Here is a 26055-nt window from a genome sequence, read left to right on the forward strand (position 1 = left end):
AGATTTCTGGACAGGTGGGTTGAAGAGGCTCCCAGTGTGGAATCTACACAAATATCCTGAGTCAGGGTCACTGTGAGTGATCTTGATGGAGTAAGATTCAGCTTTCTTCTTGCAGACCATGTCTTCAAGCCAAAGATGTGATCTTGCACAGGGTCACTTCATTCTATGGACCCTGGGAGCTGTCTGAGATCTCTGAAGATGACGGACTCTCAGTTGGCCCCATCCCTTGTTTATCTATAGATCCAGTGACTACACCTTCCATCCAAGTCAACAAAACCATAGGCAAAGACCTGGTCTCTGTGTTCCTAATGTGCCCTACAATCGACATTGATAACTCTGTCAGTTGGTTCTTCAAAGGCCAGAGTCTGAGGATCACCAATACGATGACATTGAGCCAGAACAACAGAACCCTCAAAATAGTCCCTGCCAGGAGTAAGGATTCAGGGGACTATCAGTGTGAGGTATCCAATCCACTCGGTTCCAAGAGGAGTGACCCCATCCAGCTGGATGTAATAGGTGAGTGACCTCCGTTCCCCTCTTACTCCATAGTGTTGGGGGTGGGGCAGTTTCTTTATCAACAGGGTGCAGAATGGGTAAAAGTCACAGGGAGGAAAACATGGTTCAAATTACAAATACGACCAGCTTGGTGATGGATGCATGTTAATCTCATGATAACACACCAAGCAAGCTGAGCACAGAGCTGCATGCCTTTAAACCCAGCACACCAGAGGCAGAGACAGTTGGATCTCTATGAGTTCCCAACCACCCTGGTCTTTGTAGCCATTATCAGGTTAGCCAGAGCTACATAGTGAGACTCTGTCTCAAAAGAGAGAGAGCACGAAGCAGGAGTCATAGAAGTACAAGGCCACTCAAGTGAATGTACCAGTCTCTGCTGACTCCCCATGGGAGACCTTGCCTTGGAGGAGGAAACATCGGGGGTGGATTGAAGGGGAACACTTGGGGGGGGGCAGACAGGAATCTGTGGTTGATATGTAAAATGAATAGAAAATCTCTTTATAAAAAAAGAAATGCAAGCCCAGCCCAGAAAACATCGTGAAACTCTGTAAGTAATAGCAATAAATGTCAATATAGCAAATGGAAATGCAAAGTGATTAAGAGTTTAGTGTCTGAGTCAGATACACAGTCAACACTCAGAATGTAGTAAAATATTCATGTTCCTCTACACCCCCCACTTCCTCCCCCCCTCACCCCCCCCCCCGCACACACACATTCAAAACTTCTTTAGATTATTTCCAATACCTAATATGAATACTGCATAGACACTAGTCTTATTGTGTTGAGTGCAGGACCATGATAGGAGAAAACAATACATTTTTCACTGTAGACATACTTTTCCAAGTAGTTTGTTTCCAAGAAGATTTCCATCCATAAATATAAAATCCGTAGATATAAAGGACCTGTATTGAGTTTCTTACTATTTTTGCATATTTGTTCATTTTGTGTGCATGTCCCACACCAACGTGTGGAGATTAGGGGACAATTTGTGGGAGCCAGTTCTCCAGGGACAGGGGATTGAACTCAGGTGGGTGAACCAGCCCTTTATCTGCTAAGATATTTTACTAGCCCATATTTGTTTGTGAATTTATTTCTGTGTGGCAGTTGGGGGTAGGTACTGGAGGGAGTACAGCAGGCACTCTTCTGAACTGAGCATCTTGGTGGCCCATTTACTGAGTTTCTTATCCTCATGCTAACATTGACAGCATGACTTCCTTGCACAAGACTCTTTTTTTCTGGTAACCGATTTTTTGTGATGTGCAATAGTGTGTGTGTGTGTGTGTGTGTGTGTGTGTGTGTGTGTGTGTGTGTGTGTGTGGTTTATGTCACTAGAGAGATAGCTCAATAGTTAAGAGCCCTAGAAACTCTTTCAATGGACAGGGGTTCAATTCCCAGCACCCACATAGCAACTTATTAGTGTCTGTAACTGAAGTTCCAAGGAATTCAACACCCTCTTCTGTCCTCCTCAGGTACCAAACATGCCTGTTCTGCAGAGACATATAAGCAGCCAAAAGGCCCATATGATGCACCTGGCATCATAATCAAGTCACCATTCAAAATCCATTATAGGTCTTTGATCCATGTAAAGTTGATTTGTATATGTTGTTAGGTGAAGGCTTAACTTCATTCTTTTACCTGGATATCCCATTTTCCTAACATCCCTTGTTTAACTGATTATTCTTCCAACATTGTGCAGTCTTAGCAGCCTAATCAAACCTCATCTGGTCATAGAGGGTCAGATGAACAACAAGAATGCCTTCAAATATCTGAAACTCAATAGGACAACTCTGTTTCACACCAATTAATTTAAAAGAGCCAGCAGAAATGAATGTTTTTAACAAACATAAAAGTGATCAATGAAATGCTGGATATACCAACTGTGCATATCTGACACACATTATAATATATACGCAAAACTGTGCCCCATAAACACACATATTGATCATATTAACTAATCTTTAATTTAATCATGGTTAGGGTGCATGAGCAGTTCTGGGCTTTCCAATTCCATTTCACTGATCTGTATGTCTGCCTTTATGTCAGCAGTAGACTATTTTGATGGTTGCAGCTTTGTACTAAAAAATGAAATCATGTAGGATGTCCTGCAATTTTATTCTTGTTTTTTTTTCAAGATACTTTTAAGGCCAGGTATGGTGGTGCTTGCCTCTAACCCCAGCTGTTGGGAGCAGAGAGAGGTGGATCTCTGGGAGTTTGAGGCAAGCTTGATCTATATAGTGAGTTTCAGGACAGCTAGAATGGACTTTACTTTTTCTGTGCAAAATGCCACTGGGGTTTTGATCTGATGTGCATAGAACTGATAGGCTACATTCATTGATATTGTCATCTATTAAAAAAATCTTTCAGGCAAGCTGGCTAATGCCTGTAATTCCAGCCACTGAAGAAGTTGAGGCAGGAGTATCAAGTTCTAAAACTGCCTACCACAACCAATTCAAGGCCAGCCTGATTGATTTAGTGACATCCTGTTTCTAAATAAAAATTAGAAAGAAGAGCTTAGAATATAGCTCAGTGGTAGTGCATTGCTTACCATGCACAAAGCCCTGGATTCAATCCCAGTACTGCGGAACAACAGTGATAATGAGATTAAGTCTTCCAACCCATCAACCCCAATGGCTGTCATTTCTTGTCTTCTTTCACCATCTCTTATTTGGTAGTTTGCTTAGTGCAAGTCTTTTATCTCCTTGGTGGAGTTAATTATAAGTATTTTATACTTTTTGGTGCTTTCATAAATAAATACTTTCTTCATTTCCTTTCCAATTGTTCACTGTTAAAGCTGGTACTATTGCTCAAGGACAGAACACTTGCAGGGCATGAAATAGGAACTAGGTTCAAGTTCCACTACTGTCTGGAAAAAATCCATTTGTTCATGGTCAATAGTAGTATACAGCTCACTTGTGCATGTTCATTTCATTATTCAACAAATTTACTAGTTTTGCTCATTTAGTTCTGAGAACTTTCTGTAGAATGTTAAGGATTTTCTGTGAACAAATTCCTGTCATCTACAGATATCTTTAGCACCTCATAATTTGGCACTTTCATTTCATTGTCTAGCCTAATGACCATGTGTAGCACTCCTAAGAGTCTCTTGAACAGAAGTGGTCACAGCAGCATCCTGTGTTCTTCCTGATCTTAGAGAGAAAGCTGTCAGTCTCCCCACTGAATATGATGTTGGCTGTGGGTTTCGATGTGTGACCTTTGTTACACGAAGCTGGACTTCTATCCAGTTTCAGTGTTTTTTTCTTATCAAAGTCTGAAATTTTGTCAATTTTTTGTCGATCCAATCTTATTGGTTTTACAGCTATTCAATTTTGTTTCTTTCACAATTCTACCTCTAAAGAATCTCTAGGTTTGTAGGAATTTGTCCATTGCATCTAGGCCACTCAACAGTTAGCATATAACTACTGAGTGCTCTTGAAATTCTTCATATTCTTGAGAATGGATGGTGAGGTCTCAAATTGTAGTAATGTCCATCTGCTTTTTTCAAAGTTAATCTGGGAAAAGGTTGCTAATGTTGTTAACCATTTTTGAAGAACCAACTTTTGGTGCATCTGTTTCTTGCAGTTACTCTAGTCTCTGTTTTGTTTATCTTCATCCTCATCTTTAGTTTTCTCCTTCCACTAGAATGGGGGAACTTTTAGGGAGGTAAGGGTCTCATTATATAACCCAGACTTGCCTCAAATTCACAATCCTCCTGCCTCAGCCTCTGTTGCTAGGATGCTAGGTTATAGCCCATCCTCACCTGCCTCATAGTAGTTTTTAAAGACTTAATATAATAATTCAATAACATTTTTTGGCAAAATACCATACACACAGGAAGAAAAAAATGTTGCTACAATTATTCCTACAGCTAGTATTAGCCTTGAAGCCAGGTAGCCAGGTCTATCTCTGATTAACCGTACAGATTTAAATAATTTTTGAAAACCACTTTAAGCTCCAGTTTTTCATCCTCTGAATGGAAATAATTTCTATGTGACAGACTCATCATATAGATGAAACCAGATACTAATACTGGGCCAGCCACATCATAAATACCATACCACCTTGGTCAACATTAGCATTAATAATCATTCTTGAGCAGACTGTTGAGGTTTGAGCCCCAAATGGTTACAACAAGAAGTAACATTGTGAGTACAGCATTGATACATAAGGGGTTTGGGGAGACACAGTTATCCAAAGGGTGAAGCCACAGTGACACTGCTACTAAATAAAAAGGGAGAGAAAAAAGGAGGGGGGGGTCTGATGCATAATTTCTAAACTTGGTAATTTACTAGATTTCATCCTCCAGGATGTGACCATGAAGGGCTGAGACAAGCGAGGTATTAATGTAGGACTATACTTGTGAATGTGAGCCTGAGATAGCCCTCAGGACACATGCAGATGTGATCTCTGTGGAGGCAGAGAAGGAGGCATGACTCAGATTGCAGAGCAGTTCCAACAGAGTTTCTGCAAGTTTGAGGCTGAGTTCCCTACAGTCACCAAGCAGAGGGATTTGGGGTCTCACAGGGTCTGCCTTGCTGTCCTATCCCACTGCAGAAACCATGGTCTCTGCAGAGGAGCTGGTATATTGAGAGTCAATAGCCTGGACCTTCTGTCACTTAGATCACAGCCACAAGAGACCACTTATTCATGGCTGCCACAACTGAGACCCTGAAAATAAGATGGAAACGCTGGATATTCAACACACAAAATTGCAATCGCCCTGTCTAACATTCCCACAGCTTTACATGAATGCCTCAATGAAATTGATGGAATTCAAGGATTGGAAAGAAGAGGGAGAACTAACCTAGAAACACAGGGAGGTGAAAAGGACACTTGCTAAGATCCTCACACTTCAACTCACCCAATCAGTCTTCCCACAGCAAGGTGGGAAGTTGTTTATCAGCTGTAGGAGTTTCCTGGTAGAAATTTCCTGGTCACTTATGCATACTATCGTATTTTCTGCAAATAGGGAAAGTTTTTCTTCCTTTCCAATTTGTATCACCTTGATTTTATTTTGTTGTCTTATCGCATACTTAGAACTTTGAGTACTATATTGAATAAATATGAGAAGGGGGGACAGCCTTGTCTTCTTCCTGATTTTAGTGGAATTGCTTTGTGTTTCTCTCCATTTAATTTGATGTTGGCTGTCAGATTGCTGTAAATTGCCTGTATTACATTTAGGAATCTTCCATGTATTCCTGAAGGGGTATTGGATTTTGTCAAAGGCTTTTTCAGCATCTAACGAGGATCATGTGGATTTTTTCTTTCAGTTTGATATATGGTGGATTACATTGACAGATTTTTGTATTTTGAACTATCCTTGCATCTCTGTAGGAATCCTACTTGATTGTGGTAGATATATAAAAAAAATATATATTTTTTACTGTGTTCTTCAATTAGGTTTGCCAGTATTTTATTGAGTATTTTTGTATAAATGTTCATGAGGGAGATTTGTCTGCAATTCTCTTTCTTTGTTGCATCTTTGTGTGGTTTTTGTATCAGGGTGACTGTAGCCTCATAAAAAGTTTGGCAATGTTTCTTCGGTTTCTATTGTGTGGAACAATTTGAAGAATATTGGTATTATCCCTGCTTTGAAATTCTGATAGAATTCTTTGATGAAACCATCTGGTCCTGTGCTATTTCTGGTTGGGAGATTTAATGACTGTTTCTATTTCATTAAGTGTTGTAGGTCTATTTAAATTGTTTATCTGATCTCGATGTAATTTTGGTATATGATACCTCTCCAGAAAATTGTCCATTTCTTTTAGATTTTACAATGTTGTGGAGTAGGGTTTTTGAGGAATGACCTAATGATTCTCTAGATTTTCTCATTGTTTGTTGTCATGTATCGCTTTTCATTTCTGATTTTGTTTATTTGGATGCTCTCCTTGTGGCCCTTCATTCTAGGGGCCCTGTGAACTGGATGTGATCTCTGAGGGTGAAGAACTCTCAGCTGGTCTTCTCCACTATTTTTCCACAGAGCCAGTGACTACACCCTCCATCCAAGTCACCAACTCCACATTCAAAGATATGATCTCTGTGTTCCTGACCTGCTTGTCAAACGACACTGGGATCTCCATCCATTGGTTCTTCAAAGGTCAGAGTGTGGAGCTCACAGAGAGGATGGAGCTGTCACAGAACAATCGCACCCTCCTAATGTACTCTGTGAGGAGTTCACATTCCGGGGACTATCAGTGTGAAGTATCCAATCAAGTCAGTTCCAAGAGGAGTGACCCCATCCAGCTGGACATAATAGGTGAGTGAACTCACCTCCCTTGTTTCTCCATAGTGTTGGGGTGGGGGCAGTTTCTTTATCAAAAGAGTACAGAATGGGTCAAAGTCAAAAAGAGAAAAACATGGCTCAAGATACAAATACAGCCAGCTTGGTTCTAGATGCATGTTAATCTCATAATACAACACCAAGCAAGGTGAGCACAGTGCTGCATGCCTTTAATCCCAGCACACCAGAGGCAGAGACAGTTGGATCTCTATGAGTTCTCAACCACCGTGGTTTTGTAGCCAGTTTGAGGTTAGTCAGAGCTACATAGTGAGACCCTGTCTCAAAAGAGAGAGAGCATGAAGCAGGAGACATAAAAGTACAAGGCCAGCTCAGATTACATTGTGAGACCCTGTCAATAATAACAATAATAGATGTCAATAGAGGAAATAGAAATGCAAAGTGATTAAGAGTTTAGGGACCCAGTCAGTCATATAGTCAACACTCAGAAACTAGTAAAATATTCATGTTACTCTACACTTCTTTCAACATATTCAGATCTTCTTTAGATTATTTCCAATGCCTAATATGAATACTGCATAGACCCTAGTCTTACTGTGTTGAGTACAGGACAAAGATAGGAGGAAACAATACCTTTTTTATTCTAGACAAACTTTTCCAAGTAGTTTGTTTCCAAGGTTTCGATCCATAAATATAAAATTCATAGATAGAAAGGACCTGTAACGAGTTTCTTACTACATTTACATATCTATTCATTTTGTGTGCATGTCCCACACCCATGAGTGGAGGTCAGGGGACAATTTGTGGGAGCCAGTTCTCCAGGGACAGGGGATTGAACTCAGGTGGGTGAACCAGCCCTTTATCTGCTAAGCCATTTCACTGGCCCACATTAGTTTGTGCATTTATTTCTGTGTGGCAGTTGGGGTAGGTACTGGGAGTGAGTTCAGCAGGCCCTCTCCCCAGATGAGCCATCTTGGTGGCCCGTATACTGAGTTTCTTATCCTCATGCTGACATTTGAAGCATGACATCCCTGCACAAGATGCTTTTTTCTAATAACTGTTTTTTTTTCTGGTGTGTAGTAGTATGTGTGTGTATATATATATGGTTTATGGGACTGGAGAGAGAGCTCAATAGTTTAGAGCCCTAGCAACTCTTTCAATGGACAGGGTTTCAATTTCCAGCACCCACATGGCAGTTTATTACTGTGTGTAACTGAAGTTCCAAGGAATTCAACACTCTCTTTTCTTCTCCTCATATAGCAGACATGCATGTGGTGCAGAGACATACAAGCAGCCAAAAGGCCCATATGGTGTATCTGGCATCATAACAAAGACACCATTAGAAATTCAGTTTCAAGATGCTTTCATCCTGTCTCCTAAAATTCTGATGACTTTCAGCTCTGATCTTTGATCCATGTAGAGCTGATTGGTATATGTTGTTAGGGGAAGGCTTAACTTCATTCTTTTACCTGGATATCCCAATTTCCCAACATCCCTTGTATAACTGATTGTTTGTTCATCATTGAAGAATCTTAGCAGCCTGATCAATACTCATCTTGTCACAAAGGGTCGGATGGACAGCAAGAACGCCTTCCAATTTCTGTAACTCAATAAGACAAGTCTGTTTCACAGCAATAAAATCAAAAGAGCCAGCACAAATGAATTTTTTATATTTATTTTTTTCTTTTCTTTTTTATTAAAGGATGTTCTGTTCATTTTACATTTCAACCACGGAATCCCCTGTCCTCCCTGCTCCTACCTCCCAGCATTCCCTCCCAACCCGCCCCTCATTCCCACCTCCTCCAAGGCAAGGTCTTCCCTGGGGAGTCAGCATAGCCTGGTATCTGGAGTTGGGGAAGGTCCAAACCCCTCTCCCTGTACTGATCTAAGGCTGATCTAAGTGTCCCAGCATAGGCACTAAGTTCCAAAAAGCCAACTCATGTAGTAAGGACAGGTATGGGTCCCACTGCCTGAGGTCCTCCTAAAGAGTTCAAGCTACACAACTGTCTCACTTATCTAGAGGGCCTAATCCAGTTCCATGGGGGCTTCTCAGCTATTGGACACAGTTCATGTGTTTCCAATAGTTTGGCCAGTTGTCTCTGTACTTTTTCCAATCATGGTCTTGATATCTCTTGCTGACATGATCCCTCCTCTCTCTTCTGGATTGGACTCCTGGGACTCCACCTGGGGATTGGCTGAGGAAATCTGTGTCTGCTTCCATTGTCCCTGGATGAGAGTTCTATCATGACAGTTAGGGTGTTCGGCCATCAGATCACCAGTGTAGGTCAGCTCAGGCACCCTCTCGACCACTGCAAGTAGTCTAGAGTGGAGTCATCTATGTGGGTTTCTGGGGACCTCTCTAGCACTCTGCATCTTCCTATTCCTGTGGTGTCTTCATTTATCATGGTATCTCTTTCCTTGTTCTCCCACTCTGTTCCTGATCCAGCTAGGACCTTCTGCTCCCCTAAGCTCTCTTTCTCCCAACCCTTGCCCTCCATTACCTCCTCTCAACCCCAGTTTGCTCATATAGATCTCATCCATTTTTCTATAGCTGGGCAATCCTGTGTCTTTCATAGGGTCCTCTTTACTAGGTAGCCTCCCTGGAGATATGAGTTGCAGTCTGGTTATCCTTTGCTTTTCATCTAGTATCCTCTTATTAGTGAGTACATACCATGTGTGTCTTTCTGAGTCTGGGTTACCTCACTCAGGATGAATTTACTAGTTCCCTCCATTTGCCTGCAAATTTCATGTTGTCATTGTTTTTCTCTGCTGAGTAGTAATCCATCGTGTATATGTACCACATTTTCTTTATCCATTCTTCAGTTGAAGGGCATCTAGGTTGTTTCCAGGTTCTGGCTATTACAAATAAGGCTACTATGAACATAGCTGAGTATGTGTCCTTGTGGTATAATTGAGCATTCCTTGGGTATATGCTCAAGAGTGATATCGCTGGGTCTTAAGGGAGATCAATTCCCAGTTTTCTGAGAAAGTACCATACTGATTTCCAAAGTGGCTGTACAAGTTTGCATTCTCACCAACAGTGGAGGAGTGTTCCCCGTGCTCCACATCCTCTCCAACATAAGCTGTCTGCACTGTTTTTGATCTTAGCCATTCTGACAGGTGTAGGATGGTATCTCAGAGTTGTTGTTTTGATTTGCATTTCCCTGATGACTAAGGATGTTGAGCAATTCCTTAAATGTCTTTCAGCCATTTGAGCTTCTTTTGTTGATAATTCTCTGTTTAGCTCTATAGCCCATTTTTAATTGGACTGTTCAGTATTTTGATGTCTATTTTCCTGAATTCTTTATATATTCTGGATATCAGCCCTCTGTCAGATATGGGGTTGGTGAAGATATTTTCCCATTCTGTAGGCTGTTATTTTGTCTTATTGCCCGTGTCCTTTGCCCTACAAATGCTTCTCATTTTCAAGAGGTCCCATGATTAATTGTTGCTCTCAGTGTCTGTGCTACTGGTGTTATATTTAGGAAGTAATCTCTGGTGCCGATGCATTCAAGACTTTCTCTTCTTCTCTTACTTCCCACTTACTCTTCTATCAGGTTTAGAATAACTGGATTTATGTTGAGGTCTTTGATCCACTTGGACTTAAGTTTTGTGCACAGTGACATATATGGATCTATTTGTAGTCTTCTACATGGTGACATCCAGTTATGCCAGCACCATTTGTTGAAGATCCTTTCCTTTTTCCATTGTACTGTTTGGGCTTTTTCATTGAAAATCATCTATTCGTAGGTGTCCAGATTAATGTCAGGGTCAAGAACATTGGAGTCTTTAGTAAGTGGGTATCAGAAATATCAGCACGAGGTTTGGAGTGGAGTCTTTTAGCTTTCTGGGAAGGTGCAGAAGCATTTCATTTCCAGCCCATGTCTATGGGAAAAAGCAAAACTCAGTCTTCCCCCAAGCCTCCTGCTCCATCCCTATGTCTAATGGCCTCCTGGTTCTCTGGTTTCTGGCTGAGAGGGATGGAGCTTGCAATGTGATGAGGAGGTTCCGCTAGTCTTAGAAAGCCTTTGGATGTGTAAGGGACTTTTCATGCTTAAGAGAGCCTCAAGGTCAAGATTTCTTTCTGTACCTAACACAAGCTTTCCTGTTCCCTCCATTTTTTTTTTATGAACTCCATGACCTACAAGGAACACCCAGGGCTTTCAACTGTGCTCACATTCTTATTCTCCAAATTGAAGGAGAATAATCCCCACACATGGGAACTAGACCTCTGCTCCCAGATCTGCTCTTGTGTCATGGGTGGGGTGCCTAGCTCAGCTCTGACTCCATGAGATGGAAAGAGTGGGTAGAGAAGGTGTCTGGGAGCCATGTTCTGAATCAGAGTGAACCATGTCACTGACAGTTGATGATGCTCTTTTGCTTACTCTTCTCAAGGTTCAAAAAACAAATGTCAGCTAAGTGTGGTGGCACACTTCTTTGATGCCAGCACTGAGGAGGGAAGGCAGGAAGACAGTGTGAGTTTGAGGCCAGCCTGGTCTACATAGCAAGTTCCAAGTGAACTAGGATTGTACAGTGAGACCTTGTCTCAAAAATATCAGTACTGAGCATTAGAGTGGTAGGCACTGTGATTATTCACTGTGATTATTCTTCTCTGTAGTGTTTAATCCATATCAATGGGGCAGGAAATACATTTTTTTCTATAAACAGAAATTCTTCAGTTAGTGATTTATCCCAGTCCTCAGGACTAGCCTTTAACACCTTTAAGATTATCTAGGTCATCTTAACCCTATGACAATTTTTTTAAATAAAAAATAAAAGGCTATTTCATAAAGGTGCAACCTAACTTTTCACACTCCCAGAAAATGTCAGCAAGAATTACCATAAATATCATTGGGAAATACATTCCCCCCACCGTGAGATTTTTTGGACATTGGGCTGAAGAGGTTCCCAGTGTAGAATCTACACAAATACCCTGAGTCAGGGTCACTGTGGGTGATCTTGGTAGGAGTAGGATTCAGCTCTTTCCTTACAGACCAGATCTTGAACATGTGATCTTAGAGGGCCCCTTCATTCTATGGCCCTGTGAGTTGGCTGAGATCTCTGAGGGTGAAGGACTCTCAGCTTGTCCCCTTCACTGTTTATTCACAGAACCAGTGATTAAACCCTCTATCCAATTCACCAATACCACAGGTTGTCAGGTTTCTTAGGGAAGCTCAATCATAACCTATCTGTAGGACAGCCCTGAACAGCTAAGGCTGAGAGGGCTCAGGTCTACACTCAGTAGGGGAGGTCAGTGTAGCTGGAGAGACCTGAACCTTGTGTCTCAAGGCAGGCAATGGGTCAGTGAGGACCAGGAGATAAATTGAGGTCTCTGATTCCAAGTCTTGAGTCTGACCATCACCAAACACTGCAGCTCAGTTCACTCATGAGAAAGTCCTTCCTACTCCCATACACAGCACAGGAGGCCCCATTATCTCTGAACACTCAGCCACTCCATCTGCCTGTAATTTGCTTCCTGCCTGATTCTTTAAGGATTTGGGTTGGCTGGAAGTTAAGAGACTGTGTCTGGTTGTAAGAGGTCTTTGCAAGAATCAGAAGTACCACACACAACAATCATCTCTCTGTGGTCAGCACAGTCCTGCTACCCAAGCCCAACATCACAACAAACAATTCCAATTCCATGGAGGGTGAGGACTCAGTAGCATTAATGTGTGAGCCTGAGACTCAGAATATAACCTACCTGTGGAGGATAAATGACCAAAGCCTCTCAAAAAAAGGACAGGCTGAAGCTGCCTGAGGACAACAGGACTCTCACTTTACTCAGTGTTGTGAGGACTGACACAGGACCCTATGAATGTGAACCTGGAACCCAGTGAGGGACTCCAAAAGGGACCCATTCTCTCTGAACATTACCTGTAAGTATTTTCTGTTTCATCCTGGCCCCAAATGCCTAAAAACAGAGGGCTTGATCTGCCACAATCGGTCCCAGTCCCCTTGGGTTCATGTCACAGACCTACCATACAGATATCTAGGCTGCCAGGGCATCCTGGCCCAGCCCAAGACTATGTGGACAGGCCCAGCATTGAGCTTAAATGGGCTGCAGGGACTTCTCCTGCCTAGAGAGGTTGAGGGTGATGGAAACAGGGGACATGCCAGACTCAGGCTCAGTGTACACATGAGTGTGCAGTGGGCATGTTTGTGTGTTATGCTTAAGATAGATCAGGACTTGTGCTTGCTGAATGAGTACTCTTCTGCTAATCTGCACCCCAGCTCTGGGTAGGACCTGCTCAACTAAGGTAAAAGCACAGCTCAAAGAGATACTATGTCCTTCTAACAGACTATGATTTCCCCTTCCCTCTTCTGACATCATGTGTGATTTTATTCTATTTTCTCCAGATGGTCCTGATGTCCAGATCATATTCCCATCAAATATTCATTTCCATTCAAGGACAAACCTCACATTTCCTGCCACACAGTTGCTAACCCACCTGCACAGTACTCTTGGTTTGTCAATGGAGAGCTCCAGTCATCCTCCCAAGAGCTCTATATTCCCAACATCAATACTAGTAAGAGTGGATCTTATACCTGCCTAGTCTATAAATGTCACTGTCCTCAGTAAGAACACAGTCAAGAACATTATAGTTCTTACTAAGTGGATATGTGAAATAACAGCACCAGGTTAGGAGTGGAGTCTTTTGGATTTCTGGGAAGTGACAGAAGTATTTAATTTCCAGGCCAGGACTATGGGAACAAGCAAAACTCAGTCTTCCCCCCAAGTCTCCTGCTCCATCCCTATGTCTAATGGTCTCCTGGTTCTCTGGTTCCTGGCCAATAGGGATGGAGCTTGCAATGTGAGTAGGATGTTTTCCCAGTCTTGGAAAGTCTTTAGTTATGTGAGGGACTTTCCATGGTTAGGAGAGCCTCAAGGTCAAGATTTCTTTCTGTGCCTAACACAAGCTTTATTGTCCCCTCCATTTTCATTTTATGACCTCCATGACCTACAAGGAACACCCAGGGCTTTCAACTGTGCTCCCATTCTTATTCTCCAAATTGGAGGAGAAAATTCCCCACAGATGGGGACTAGACCTCTGCTCCCTGGTCTACTCCTGTCTCATGGGTGGATGCCTGGCTCAGCTCTGACTCCATGGGATGGAAAGAGTGGGTGGAGAAGGTGCCTAGGAGCCATGTTCTGAGTCAGGGTGAACTATGTCTCTGACAGTTGATGACATTCTTTTGCTTACTCTTCTCAAGGTTCAAAAAACAAATATCGGCTGATCATGGTTGTGCACACCTTTGATGCCAACACTGAGGAGGAAGAGGCACATAGATAGTGTGACCTTGAGGCAGCCTGGTCTGCATAGCAAGTTCCAAGCTAGCCAGAACTGTACAGTGAGACCCTGTCCCAAAAAATATTAGTACTGAGCATTAGAGTGGCAGGCTGTGGTCAGCATTGTGACTATTCACTTCTTCTCTGTAGTATTTAATCCATATCCATTGGGGCAGGAAATACAATTTTTCTACAAACAGAAATTCTTCAGTTAAGGATTTCTCCCAGTCCTGAGGTCTAGCCTTTAACACCTTTAAGTTTAGCTAGGCCATCTTAACCCTATGACTAATTCTTTAATAAAAATTAAAAGGCTATTTCATAAAGGCAGGATCTGACTGTTCATGCTCACAGAAAATGTGAGCAAGAATTTACACAAATATCATTGGGAAATACATTCCTCCCCCCGTTGAGATTTCTAGACATGTGTGCTGAAGAGGCTCCCAGTGTGGAATCTACACAAATACCCTGAGTCAGGGTCACTGTGTGTCATTTCATAGGAGTAAGATTCAGCTCTTTCTTCACAGACTATATCTTAAACATGTGATCTTGCAGAGGGTCCCTTCATTGTATGTGCTCTGGGAGCTGGCTGAGATCTCTGAGGGTGAAGGACTCTCAGCTGATCCCCTCCACTGTTTATTCACAGAACCAGTGACTAAACCCTCCATCCAATTCACCAACACCACGGTCAAAGACCTGACCTCTGTGTTCCTGAAGTGCTTGTCAAACGACACTGGGATCTCAATCCATTGGCTCTTCAAAGGCCACAGTCTGAGGATCACGAATAGGACGAAGCTGTCCCTGAACAACAGCACCCTCGAAATAGTCCCTGCCAGGAGTTCGCATTCTGGGGACTATCAGTGTGAAGTATCCAATCAAGTCAGTTCCAAGAGGAGTGACCCCATCCTGGTGGACATAATAGGTGAGTGACCTCTCCTCCCTTGTTACTCCATAGCTTTCAGGGTGGGGGCAGTTTCTTTGTCAACAGAGTGCAGAATGGGTCAAAGTCACAAGGAGAAAAACATGGCTCAAGATACAAACACAGCCAGCTTGGTGATGGATGCATGCTAATCTCATGATAACACACCAAGCAAGCTGAACACAGTGCTGCATGCCTTTAATCCCAGCACACCAGAGGCAGAGACAGTTGGACTCTATGAGTTCCCAACCACCCTGGTCTTGTACCAGTTTCAGGTTAGTCAGAGCTACATAGTGAGACCCTGTCTCAAAAGAGAGAACATGAAGCAGGAGGCATAGAAGTACAAGGCCACTCAACTGAATGGACTAGGCTCTGCTGACTCCCCATGGGAGACATTGCCTTGGAGGAGGTGGGAATAGGGTTGTATTGGGTGGGAACACTGGTGAACTGGGGGAATGAGGAAAGGGGAAACTGTGGTTGGTATGTGAAATGAATAGAAAATCTCTTAAAAAAAAAAGGAAGCACAAGGACAGGCCAGATTACATTGTGAGACCCGGACAATAATAACAACAATAGATGTTAATATAGCAAATAGAAATGCAAAGTGATTAAGAGTTTAGGGTCTGAGTCAGACACACAGACCACCCTCAGAATCTAGTAAAATATTCATGTTCCGCTACATCCCATACCACACAATCAAATTTTCTTTAGATTATTTCCAATACCTAATATGAATACTGCATAGACCCTAGTCTTATTCTGTTGAATACAGCACAAAGATAGGAGGAAACAATACACTTTTCATTCCAGACATACTTTTTCAAGTAGTTTGTTTCCAAGGTTTTGATCCATAAATATAAAATTCATAGATAGAAAGGACCACTATTGAGTTTCTTACTATGTTTGCATATTTATTCACTTTGCATGGTTATTCCCCTCTAGTGTGTGGAGGTCATAGGACAATTTTTTTTGGGGGCCAGTTCTCTGGGGACAGAGAATTGAACTAAGGTAGGTGAGCAAGCCCTTTATCTGGTAAGCCATCTCACTGGCCCACATTGTTTGTGCGTTTATATCTATCTGTGTTGCAGTTGGGGTAGGTACTGGGAGGGAGTACAGCAGGCACTCTTCGCAACTGAGCCATTTTGGTGGCCCATATACTGAGTTTCTTATCCTCATGCTCCTTGCACAAGACTCCTTTTTTCTGATACCTGTTTTTTTGTGGTGTGTAGTAGTAGTAGTAGTAGTAGTAGTAGTAGTATGTGTGTGTGTGTGTGTGTGTGTGTGTGTGTGTGTGTGTGTGTGTTTGATTCTTAACTATTGAGCTAGATCTCCAGTCCCATAATAAACCAAATGCATGGAGAGATAGCTCAATAGTTCAGAGCCCTAGCAGCTCTTCCAAAGAACAGGGGATCAATTCCCAGCACCCACATGGCAGCTTATTACTGTCTGTAACTGAAGTTCCAAGGAATTCAACACCCTCTTCTGTCCTCCTCATGTAGAAAACATGCATGTGGTATAGAGGCATGTAAGCAGCCAAAAGGCCCATATGATGCATCTGTCATCATAACAAAGACAACATTTGAAATCCAATTTCAAGGTGCTTTCATCCTGTCTCCTAAAAGTCTGATGACTTTCAGCTCTGATCCATGTTAGATCTTTGATCCATGTAGAGTTGATTTGTATATGTTGTTAGGTGAAAGCTTAACTTCATTCTTTTACATGGATATTACATCTCCCTAACATCCCTTGTTTAACTGATTTTTCTTCCAACGTTGTGCAGTCTTAGCAGCCTAATCAAAACTCATCTGGTCACAGAGGGTCAGATGGACAGCAACAATGCCTTCCACGTTCTGTAACTCAATAGGACAACTCTGTTTCACACCAATTAATTCAAAAGAGCCAGCAGAAATGTATGTTTTTAACAAACATAAAAAGTGACAGATGAAATGCTGGATATGCCAACTGTGCATATCTGACACACATGATAATATATATGCAAAACTGTGCCCCATAAATACACATAGTGATCATTTCAACTAATCTTTAATTTAATCATGGCCAGTGTGCATGAGCAGTTCTGGGCTTTCCAATTCTATATTACTGATCTGTATGTCTGCCTTTATGTCAGCAGTAGACTATTTTGATTGTTGCAACTTTGTACTAAAATTATGAAATCATGTAGGATGACCTGCAATTTTATTCTTGTTTTTTTCAAGATACTTTTAAGGCCAGGTATGGTGGTGCTTGCCTCTAACCCCAGCTCTTTGGAGCAGAGACAAGCAGTTTGAAGCCAGCTTGATCTATATAGTGAGTTTCAGGACAGCTAGAATGGACTTTGCTATTTCTGTGCAAAATGCCACTGGGGTTTTGATCTGATATGCATAGAACTGATAGAGTACATTCAGGGATATTGTCATCTATTAAAAAAAGTCTCAGCCACTCAAGAAGTTGAGGCAGGAGTACCAACTTCTAAAAGTGCCTACTACAACCAATTCAGGGCCAGCCTGATTAATTTAGTGATATCCTGTTTCTAAATAAAAATTAGAAGGCAGAGCTTAGAGTATAGCTCAGTGGTAGTGCATTGCATACCATGCACAAAGCCCTGGGTTCAATCCCAGTACTGCAAAACAACAGTAATAATGAGATTAAGTCTTCCAACCCATCAACCCCTATGGCTGTCATTTCTTGTCTTCTTTCATCATCTCTTATTTGGTAGTTTTCTGAGTGCAAGTCTTTTATCTCCTTGGTGGAGTTAATTCTAAGTATTTTATTCTTTTTGGTGCTTTCATAAATAAATACTTTCTTCATTTCCTTTCCAATTGTTCACTGTTATGGCTGGGACTATTTATTGCTCAGGGGCTGAACACTTGCTGGGCATGCATGAGGCCCTAGGTTCAAGCTGCATTACTGCCAGGAAAAACAAAAATCATATTGTTCATGGCCAATAGCAGTATACAGAAATACAGCTCACTTGGGCTTTTTCATTTCATTAGCCAACCAATTTACTAATTTTGCTCATGTAGTTCTGAGAACTTTCTGTAGAATGTTCAGGATTTTCTATGAACAAGTTCCTGTCATCTACAGTATCTTTAGCACCTCATAATTGGGTACCTTCATTTCATTGTCTAGCCTAATGGCTCTGTGTAGCACTCCTAGAGGTCTCTTGAACAGAAGTGGTCACAGCAGCATCTTGTGTTCTTCCTGATCTTAGAAAGAAAGCTGTCAGTCTCCCCACTGCATATGATGTTGGCTGTGGGTTTCCATGTATGGCTTTTGTTACACTAAGCTGGGCTTCGATCCAGTTTCAGTGTTTTTTTCTTGTCAAAGTCTGTGAAATTTTGTCAATTTTTTGTTGATTCAATCTTATTGGTTATATGGCTATTTGATTTTGTTTCTTTCACAATTCCATCTCTAAAGAATTCAAGTTTGTAGGAATTTCTCTATTTCATCTAGGCCACACAACAGTTAGCATATAACTACTGAGTGCTCTTGAAATTCTTCATATTCTTGAGAATGGATGGTGAGGTCTCAAACTGTATGAATATCCATCTGCTTTTTTCAAAGTTAATCTGGGAAAAGGTTGCTAATGTTGTTAATCATTTTTGAAGAACCAACTTTTGGTGCATCAGCTTTTTTTGCAATTACTCTAGACTCTGTTTTGTTTATCTTCATTCTCATCTTTAGTTTTCTCCTTCTACTAGCTTGAGAGAACATTTTAGGGGACAAGGGTCTAATTATATAACCCAAACTTGTCTCAAATTCACAATTCTCCTGCCTCAGACTCTGATACTAGGGTGCTAGGTTATATCACATCCTTCACCTGCCTTATAGTAGTTTTTAAAGACTTAATATAATAATCAAGTAATCTTTTTTGGCAAAATACCACACACAGAGAAAGAAAAACATGTTGCTGCAATTATTCCTACCACTAGTGTTAACCTTGAAGCCAGGTAGCCTGGTCTATCTCTGATTAACCATACAGATTTAAGTAATTTTTGAAAACCACTTTAAGCTCCAGTTTTTCATCCTCTGAATGGAAATAATTTCTATGTGACAGACTCATCATATAGATGAAACCAGATACAAATACAGGGCCAGCCATATCATAAATACCATACCACCTTGGTCAACATTAGCATTAATAATCACTCTTGAGCAGACTGGTGAGATTTGAACCCCAAATGGTCACAACAAGGAGTAAAGAGGTGAGGACGGCATTGATAATAAGGAGTGTGGGGAGACACATGTTATACAAAAGGTGAAACCACTTTAACCTAGCTACTAAATAAAAATGGGAGAGAAAAAATGGGGGGGGTCTGATGCAAAGTTTCTAAACCTGGTAATTTACTAGATTTCATCCTCCAGGATTGGACCATGAAGGGCTGAGACAAGCAAGTTTTTAGTGGAGGAATATACTTGTGAAGGTGAGCCTGGGAAAGCCCTCAGGACACATGCAGATATGATCTCTGTGGAGGCAGAGAAGGAGGCATGTCTTAGATTGCAGTGCAGTTCCAACAGTGTTTCTACAAGTTTGATGCTGAGTTCCCTACAGTAACCATGCAGAGGGATTTGGGGTCTTACAGAGTCTGCCTTGCTGTCCTGCCCCACTGCAGAAACCATGGTCTCTGCAGAGGACATGGTACAATGAAAGTCAATAGCCTGGGCCTTCTGTCACTTAGGTCACAGCCACCAGAGACCACTTATTCATGGCTGCCACAACTGAGACCCTGAGAATAAGATGGAAACACTGGATATTCAACACACAAAATTGCAATAGCCCTGTCTAACATTCCCACAGCTTTACATGAATGCCTCAATGAAATTGATGGAATTCAAGGATTGGAAAGAAGAGGGAGAACTAACCTAGAAACACAGGGTGGTGAAAAGGACACTTGCTAAGATCCTCACACTTCAACTCACCCAATCAGTCTTCCCCCAGCAAGGTGGGAAGGTGTTTATCAGCTGTAGGAGTTTTCTGGTAGAAAACTTATGCATACTATCGTATCTTCTGCAAATAGGGAAAGTTTGACTTCTTCCTTTCCAATTTGTATCCCCCTGATTTTAGTTTTTGTCTTATTGCTCTACTTAGAACTTTGAATACTATATTGAATAAATATGGGGAGAGGGGCAGCCTTGTCTTCTTCCTGATTTTAGTGGAATTGCTTTGTGTTTTTTTCCATTTAATATGATGTTGGCTGTCAGATTGCTGTAATTTGCCTGTATTACATTAAGGAATTTTCCATGTATTCCTGATTACCCCAAAACCTTTGTCATGAAGAGGTGTTGGATTTTGTCAAAGGCTTTTTCAGCATTTAATGAGATGATCATGTGGGTTTTTTCTTTCAGTTTGGTTATATGGTGGATTGCATTGACAGTTTTATGTATTTTGAACCATCCTTGCATCTCTCTATGAAGTCTCCTTGATCATGGTGTCTATATATATATATATATATATATATATATATATATATATATATATATATATTTTACTCCCTTCTTGAATTCAATTTGCCAGATTTTATTGAGAATTTTTGCATCAATGTTCATGAGGGAGATTGGTGTGCAATTCTCTTTCTTTGTTGCATCTTTGTGTGGTTTGTGTATCAGGGTGACTGTAGCCTTGTAAAAAGAGTTTGGAAATGTTCCTTCTGTTTCTGTTATGTGGAACAATTTGAAGAATATGGGTATTAGCTCTGCTTTGAAAATCTAGTAGAATTCTGGTCCTGGGCTTTTTCTGCTTGGGAGATTTAATGACCATTTCTAGTTTCTTAAGCATTATAGGTCTATTTAAATTGTTTATCTGGTCTTGAGGTAATTTTGGTATATGGTACCTATCCAGAAAAAATGTACATTTTTTTTAGATTTTCCAATTTTGTAGAGAAGGGATTTTGAGGAATGATTTTATGATTCTCTGGATTTTCTCATTTTTTGTTTTCATGTATCCCTTTTCAATTCTGATTTTGTTTTTTTGGATGCTCTCTTTGTGCATTTTGGTTAGTTTGGGGAAAGGCTTGTCTCTCTTGTTGATATTCTGAAAGAACCAGCTCTTTGTTTTATTGATTCTTTGTATTGTTCTCTTTGTTTCTATTTTATTGACTTCAGCTCTCAATTTGATTATTTGCCGGCGTCTATTCCTTCCATGTGAGTTTGCTACTTTTTGTTCCAGAGCTTTCAGGTGTGGTGTTAAATCAGGTGTGAGATTTCTCCAACTTCTTTATGTGGGCATTCAGTGCTTTGAATTTTCCTTTTAACAGTGCTTTCATAGTGTCCCATAAGTTTAGGTATGTTGTACATTCATTTTCATTGAATTCTAGGAAGTCTTTAATTCTTTCTTTACTTCCTCCTTGACCGATTGGTGAATATGTTGAGCACTATTCAGTTTCCATGAGATTGTAGATTCTAATTTTTGTTGTTGTTGAAATATAACTTTAAGCCATGGTGGTACAAAACATAGAGGAGTTATTCTCAAATATTATTAAGGACCCACCTTAGTAATATTTTTCCCAGGAGCCAAGAAGAGAAGCCTGTAAACACTGACAATTATTTTTTGGAAATATATCTGAAGAAACCAAGCTCTTTTCTTTGTCTGTCAACTTTATTCATCTGGGATAAAATCCTGTCTACAGAGCTACAGTGCTGTTCTCCTGCCTAGCTCCTGTCTTGCCTGATTTTTCTCTATATGTATCTACTGTCCCCTCTAAGTTCTATCTTAATTCTCTCATCTTAACTCTGCCTCCACAGGGCCTTCTCATCTTGGCCTTACTCATCTTGTATTTCCCTATCTGGCTCTTCCTCATCTTCCATCTCTTCTTCAAGTTCTCTCCTCAAAATCATCCTCTAAGTCTCCTTATACCTCTCAGTTTCCCCACGTGTCTGAGGTATTCAGTCATAAACCCAATCAATAAATGTTTTCACTTATTAAAAAAAGGGAATGTTTAATTCTCTCTAGGGTAGAGAAAAACATGAAAAAATTAAATATGGAGATGACTTGAAAAATGAAAAGTAATGGTTAATTAATATTTATAATCAATAATCTCTGTAGATGGCAAGCTGAGAATTAGTTTAGTCATCTAATAGGTGTAGTTGTACATAATCAGAATATCTATGTCCCAAGAAGGGTGCAGAGGAGTACCATAAAAATCTATCATTAGCTAGTATAGCATAATATGTTCAAATGTGTCTAATTATTATAATTGTGACTTATCAAATAAAAATGATTAGTTTGGAAGATATCTCTATCAGTCTCTGATTAGTGGTATTAATTTGGTTAAACTGTATTTAAAAGAGGCATTGTTAGATAAGGAGTTACTTGAGTTAGTCATGAGCACCTGTGGGACCAAGGCTGCAGTTAAAACTGACCTAATAATTAAAATTTGTAATCAAGGCAATATTGACCCATTTAGCTATGGGAGGACTATAATAATCTGTGCTACAGATTATGTATCTTGTATACATAGCAAGACTTATATACAGAACAGTGTCAGAAGTACTTGAGGAGAAAAATCTGATAGTATATACATTTCAGGATCATGGGCAGAATTTATAGAATTAATAATAGAATGTTTTTTAAGGGCAGTCCAGCCCTTGGGCTGGGGAATTCAGCACTGAAAGAGGGGTAAGTCACAACGGGGCTGTAGAAGTCATTCATGGTTACTTCCTGCTGATATGGGTCTGAAGTTAAGGGTCTTGAAGGCTGAAATGCAGTGGAAACCCAGGAAGAGCAGGCTGTTTCAGGCTCTGCAGGGTAAGACATGGGTAGCAGGATTTTCTGTCTCATGTGCTGGAGGGCATGATGCAGGGCTGAGCTGGACAGCACATCCATGTGGGCTGGAGGATGGAGGATGTGGTGCAGACCTGCAGCTAGACAGCATATCTGTGGTCCAGAGGATGACTCTTTAAATCATCAGAATTTCTGCTGGAAACAAATATATGTATTAAAACATGCACTTGAGGAGTTTTAAGGAGGAAACTTTTTCTCTTAAGTGTACCTATGGAATATTAAGTGCATGGCTTACCAGATGAGAGAAGAGGATATCAGGCCAGGGAGAGAGGGAAAGATCCCCCGTCCTAGAGAAGAAAAAGAGAATTTGTAAGTGGAAGACATAAACTGTAGTCAGGTTGCATTCCTTAAATAGACAAAATCTTTAGACATATTAGCAATATGATAATAGTGGTGATTTGTCAGAGCAAGATTATGAATCTTTGGAATCCCAATAAAACAGTAGGCTAGTCAGAGAATGAAATCTGAAATGTTTCTTTTATAATATATCTCAAGTCCTGATTATCTTTGGTCAAAATTAATAAAAATTCATTTAGGACAGGATTATTTCTAATCATATTTCTACAAGTTTTGATATAATTGATGAACAGAGTTCATCAAAAAGATCTGGAATTGTATCAATTTATTCATAAAGTCACAGCTCAATATTTAAGAATCTAGAGGTAAATATAAGCCTCTTTCAGACTGGCAGCTTTAGAGCATCTTTGTCCTGCAGCGGCCTAGTGTATGGCATGATCAGGCAATCCAGGATTCATAAAGATGGGTCAGTATCCTGTGAAAACACGTAAGCATATCCACTTTTTGATATTATGAAAACATCAGGACCTTTACAAATACAAGTGAGAAGGTTCTGGAGGCTTAGGTGTAACTTTGTGGCTTGGCCTGTGGATAATAAGGGATGCCTATAGTGGGAGATATGAAACATTAAGCACCAATTGTTAAGAGCTCTTGAAATATAATAAGGCTTTTGTCCAATTATGAGCTCTAGGCCTTCTTAAAACTTTAAAGCAGTGGAATAAATGGTATATTATTTCTTTATTTCATACCCATAAATCATAAGGACATAGGCCTCATGGGTGAATTTCCATAGGGAGAGAATTTGTAATTGTTGGACAGACATTAGAAAGTACCTAGCATAAGAAGAGAAAGTAGGAAGTAGTCTTGAACGCATTGGCATAGGAGACCACTTCCTAAATAGACCACCAGTAGCACAGACACTGAGGGAAACAATCAATCAATGGGACCTCTTGAAACTGAGAAGCTTTTGTACAGCAAAGGATACGGTCAACAAGGCAAAGCGACAGCCTACAGAATGGGAAAAGATCTTCACCAACCCCACATCTGACAGAGGACTGATATCCAGAATATATAAGGAACTCAAGAAATTAGACATCAAAATGCCCAACAGTCCAGTTAAGAAATGGGCTATAGAACTAAACAGAGAATTCTCAACAGAGGAAACTCAAATGGCTGAAAGACATTTAAGGAATTGCTCAATATCCCTAATCATCAGGGAAATGCAAATCAAAACAACTCTGAGATACCACCTTACGCCTGTCAGAATGGCTAAGATCAAAAACACTGAAGACACCTTATGATGGAGAGGATGTGGAGCTAGGGGAACTCTCCTCCACTGCTGGTGGGAATGCAAGCTTGTACAACCACTTTGGAAATCAATATGACGCTTTCTTAGAAAATTGGGAATCCTTCTCCCCCAAGATCCAGCTATACCACTCTTGGGCATATACCCAAGGAATGCTCAACCACACCACAAGAGCACTTGTTCAGCTATGTTCATATCAGCATTGTTTGTAATAGCCAGAACATGGAAACAACCTAGATGCCCTTCAACTGAAGAATGGATAAACAAAATGTGGTGCATATACAGAATGGAATACTACTCAGCAGAGAAAAACAATGACATCATGAGGTTTGCAGACAAATGGATGGATCTAGAAAAAAATCATCCTGAGTGAGGTAACCCAGACTCAGAAAGACAAACATGGTATGTACTCACTCATAGGAGGATACTAGATGTGGAACAAGGATGACTGGACTGCTACTCACATCACCAGGGAGGCTACCTGGAAAACAGGACCCCAAGAAAGACACGGGGATCACCCAATGACAGAGAAATGGAATGAGATCTACATGAACAGCCTGGACATGAGTGGGGGTACTGAAGCGCGAGGGTGGAGGGAAAGAGAGCTTGGGGGAGCGGGAGATCCCAGCTGGATCAACAACAGAGAGGGAGAACAAGGAATAGGAGACCATGGTAAATGAAGACCACATGAGAATAGGAAGAAGCAAAGTGCTAGAGAGGCCCACAGAAATCCACAAAGATACCCCCACAACAGACTGCTGGCAATGGTCGAGAGACAGCCCGAACTGACCTACTCTGATGATGGGATGGCCAAACACCCTAATTGTCATGCTAGAAACCTCATCCAACTACTGAGGGATCTGGATGCAGAGATCCATGACTAGGCCCCGGGTGGATTTCTGGGAGTCCAATTAGCAAGAATGAGGAGGGTTTATATGAGCGAGAATTGTTGAGACCAAGGTTGGATAAAGCACAGAGACAAATAGCCAAACGAACGGAAACACATAAAATATGAACCAATGCCTGAGGGGTCACCAACTGGATCAGGCCCTCTGAGTGGGTGAGACAGTTGATTGGCCTGATCTGTTTGGGAGGCATCCAGGCAGTGGGACCGGGTCCTGTGCTCATTGCATGAGTCGGCTGTTTGAAACCTGGGGCCTATGCAGGGTCACTTGGCTTGGCCTGGGAGGAGGGGACTGGACCTACCTGGACTGAGTCTACCAGGTTGATGTCAGTCTGCGGGTAAGGCTTTGCCCTGGAGGAGATGGGAATGGGGGGCGGGCTGGGGGGAAGGTGAGGGGGGCAGGAGGGGGGAGAACAAGGGAATCTGTGGCAGATATGTAGAACTGAATTGTATTGCAAAATAAAAATTAAAAAAAAAAGAAAGTACCTAGCATAGACTTATCTGCCTGTCTACAGACTCATATATTTTATAGTTTGTTATAAATATAACGTCACCTGTGTAATAAATGTATTTCAATATATCTATATCTATATCTATATATACACAAACACAGTCACACACACACTCATATATATATCTATATCTATATATCTATCTATCTATCTATATATATATACATATATCTATCTATCTATCTATCTATCTATCTATATATATATAAATTGGGTTGGGGGACAGTGAGGAAACTATAATTTACAGATAGTTCTGATAGTTAATCTGTATATATGATGAGGGACTCAGCTCAATCAATGT

The 26055-nt window shown here is 41.0% G+C and overlaps 1 protein-coding gene across 1 annotated transcript in view; it reads left to right on the top strand.

Annotated features, from left to right (window-relative positions):
- Nucleotides 1-246: 246 nt before the first annotated feature.
- Nucleotides 247-26055, top strand: part of LOC131894796 (carcinoembryonic antigen-related cell adhesion molecule 1-like) — a 50873-nt gene continuing 25064 nt past the window's right edge. Inside the window, exons 1-3 of the mRNA XM_059245115.1 lie at nucleotides 247-516; nucleotides 6494-6769; nucleotides 14683-14958. Coding sequence (XP_059101098.1) covers nucleotides 309-516; nucleotides 6494-6769; nucleotides 14683-14958 — 760 coding nt within the window. The 5' untranslated portion in view covers nucleotides 247-308. The remainder of the gene's footprint in view (nucleotides 517-6493; nucleotides 6770-14682; nucleotides 14959-26055) is intronic.

This window comes from Peromyscus eremicus, chromosome 1 (assembly GCF_949786415.1).
Source record: "Peromyscus eremicus chromosome 1, PerEre_H2_v1, whole genome shotgun sequence".
Lineage (NCBI taxonomy): Eukaryota > Metazoa > Chordata > Mammalia > Rodentia > Cricetidae > Peromyscus > Peromyscus eremicus.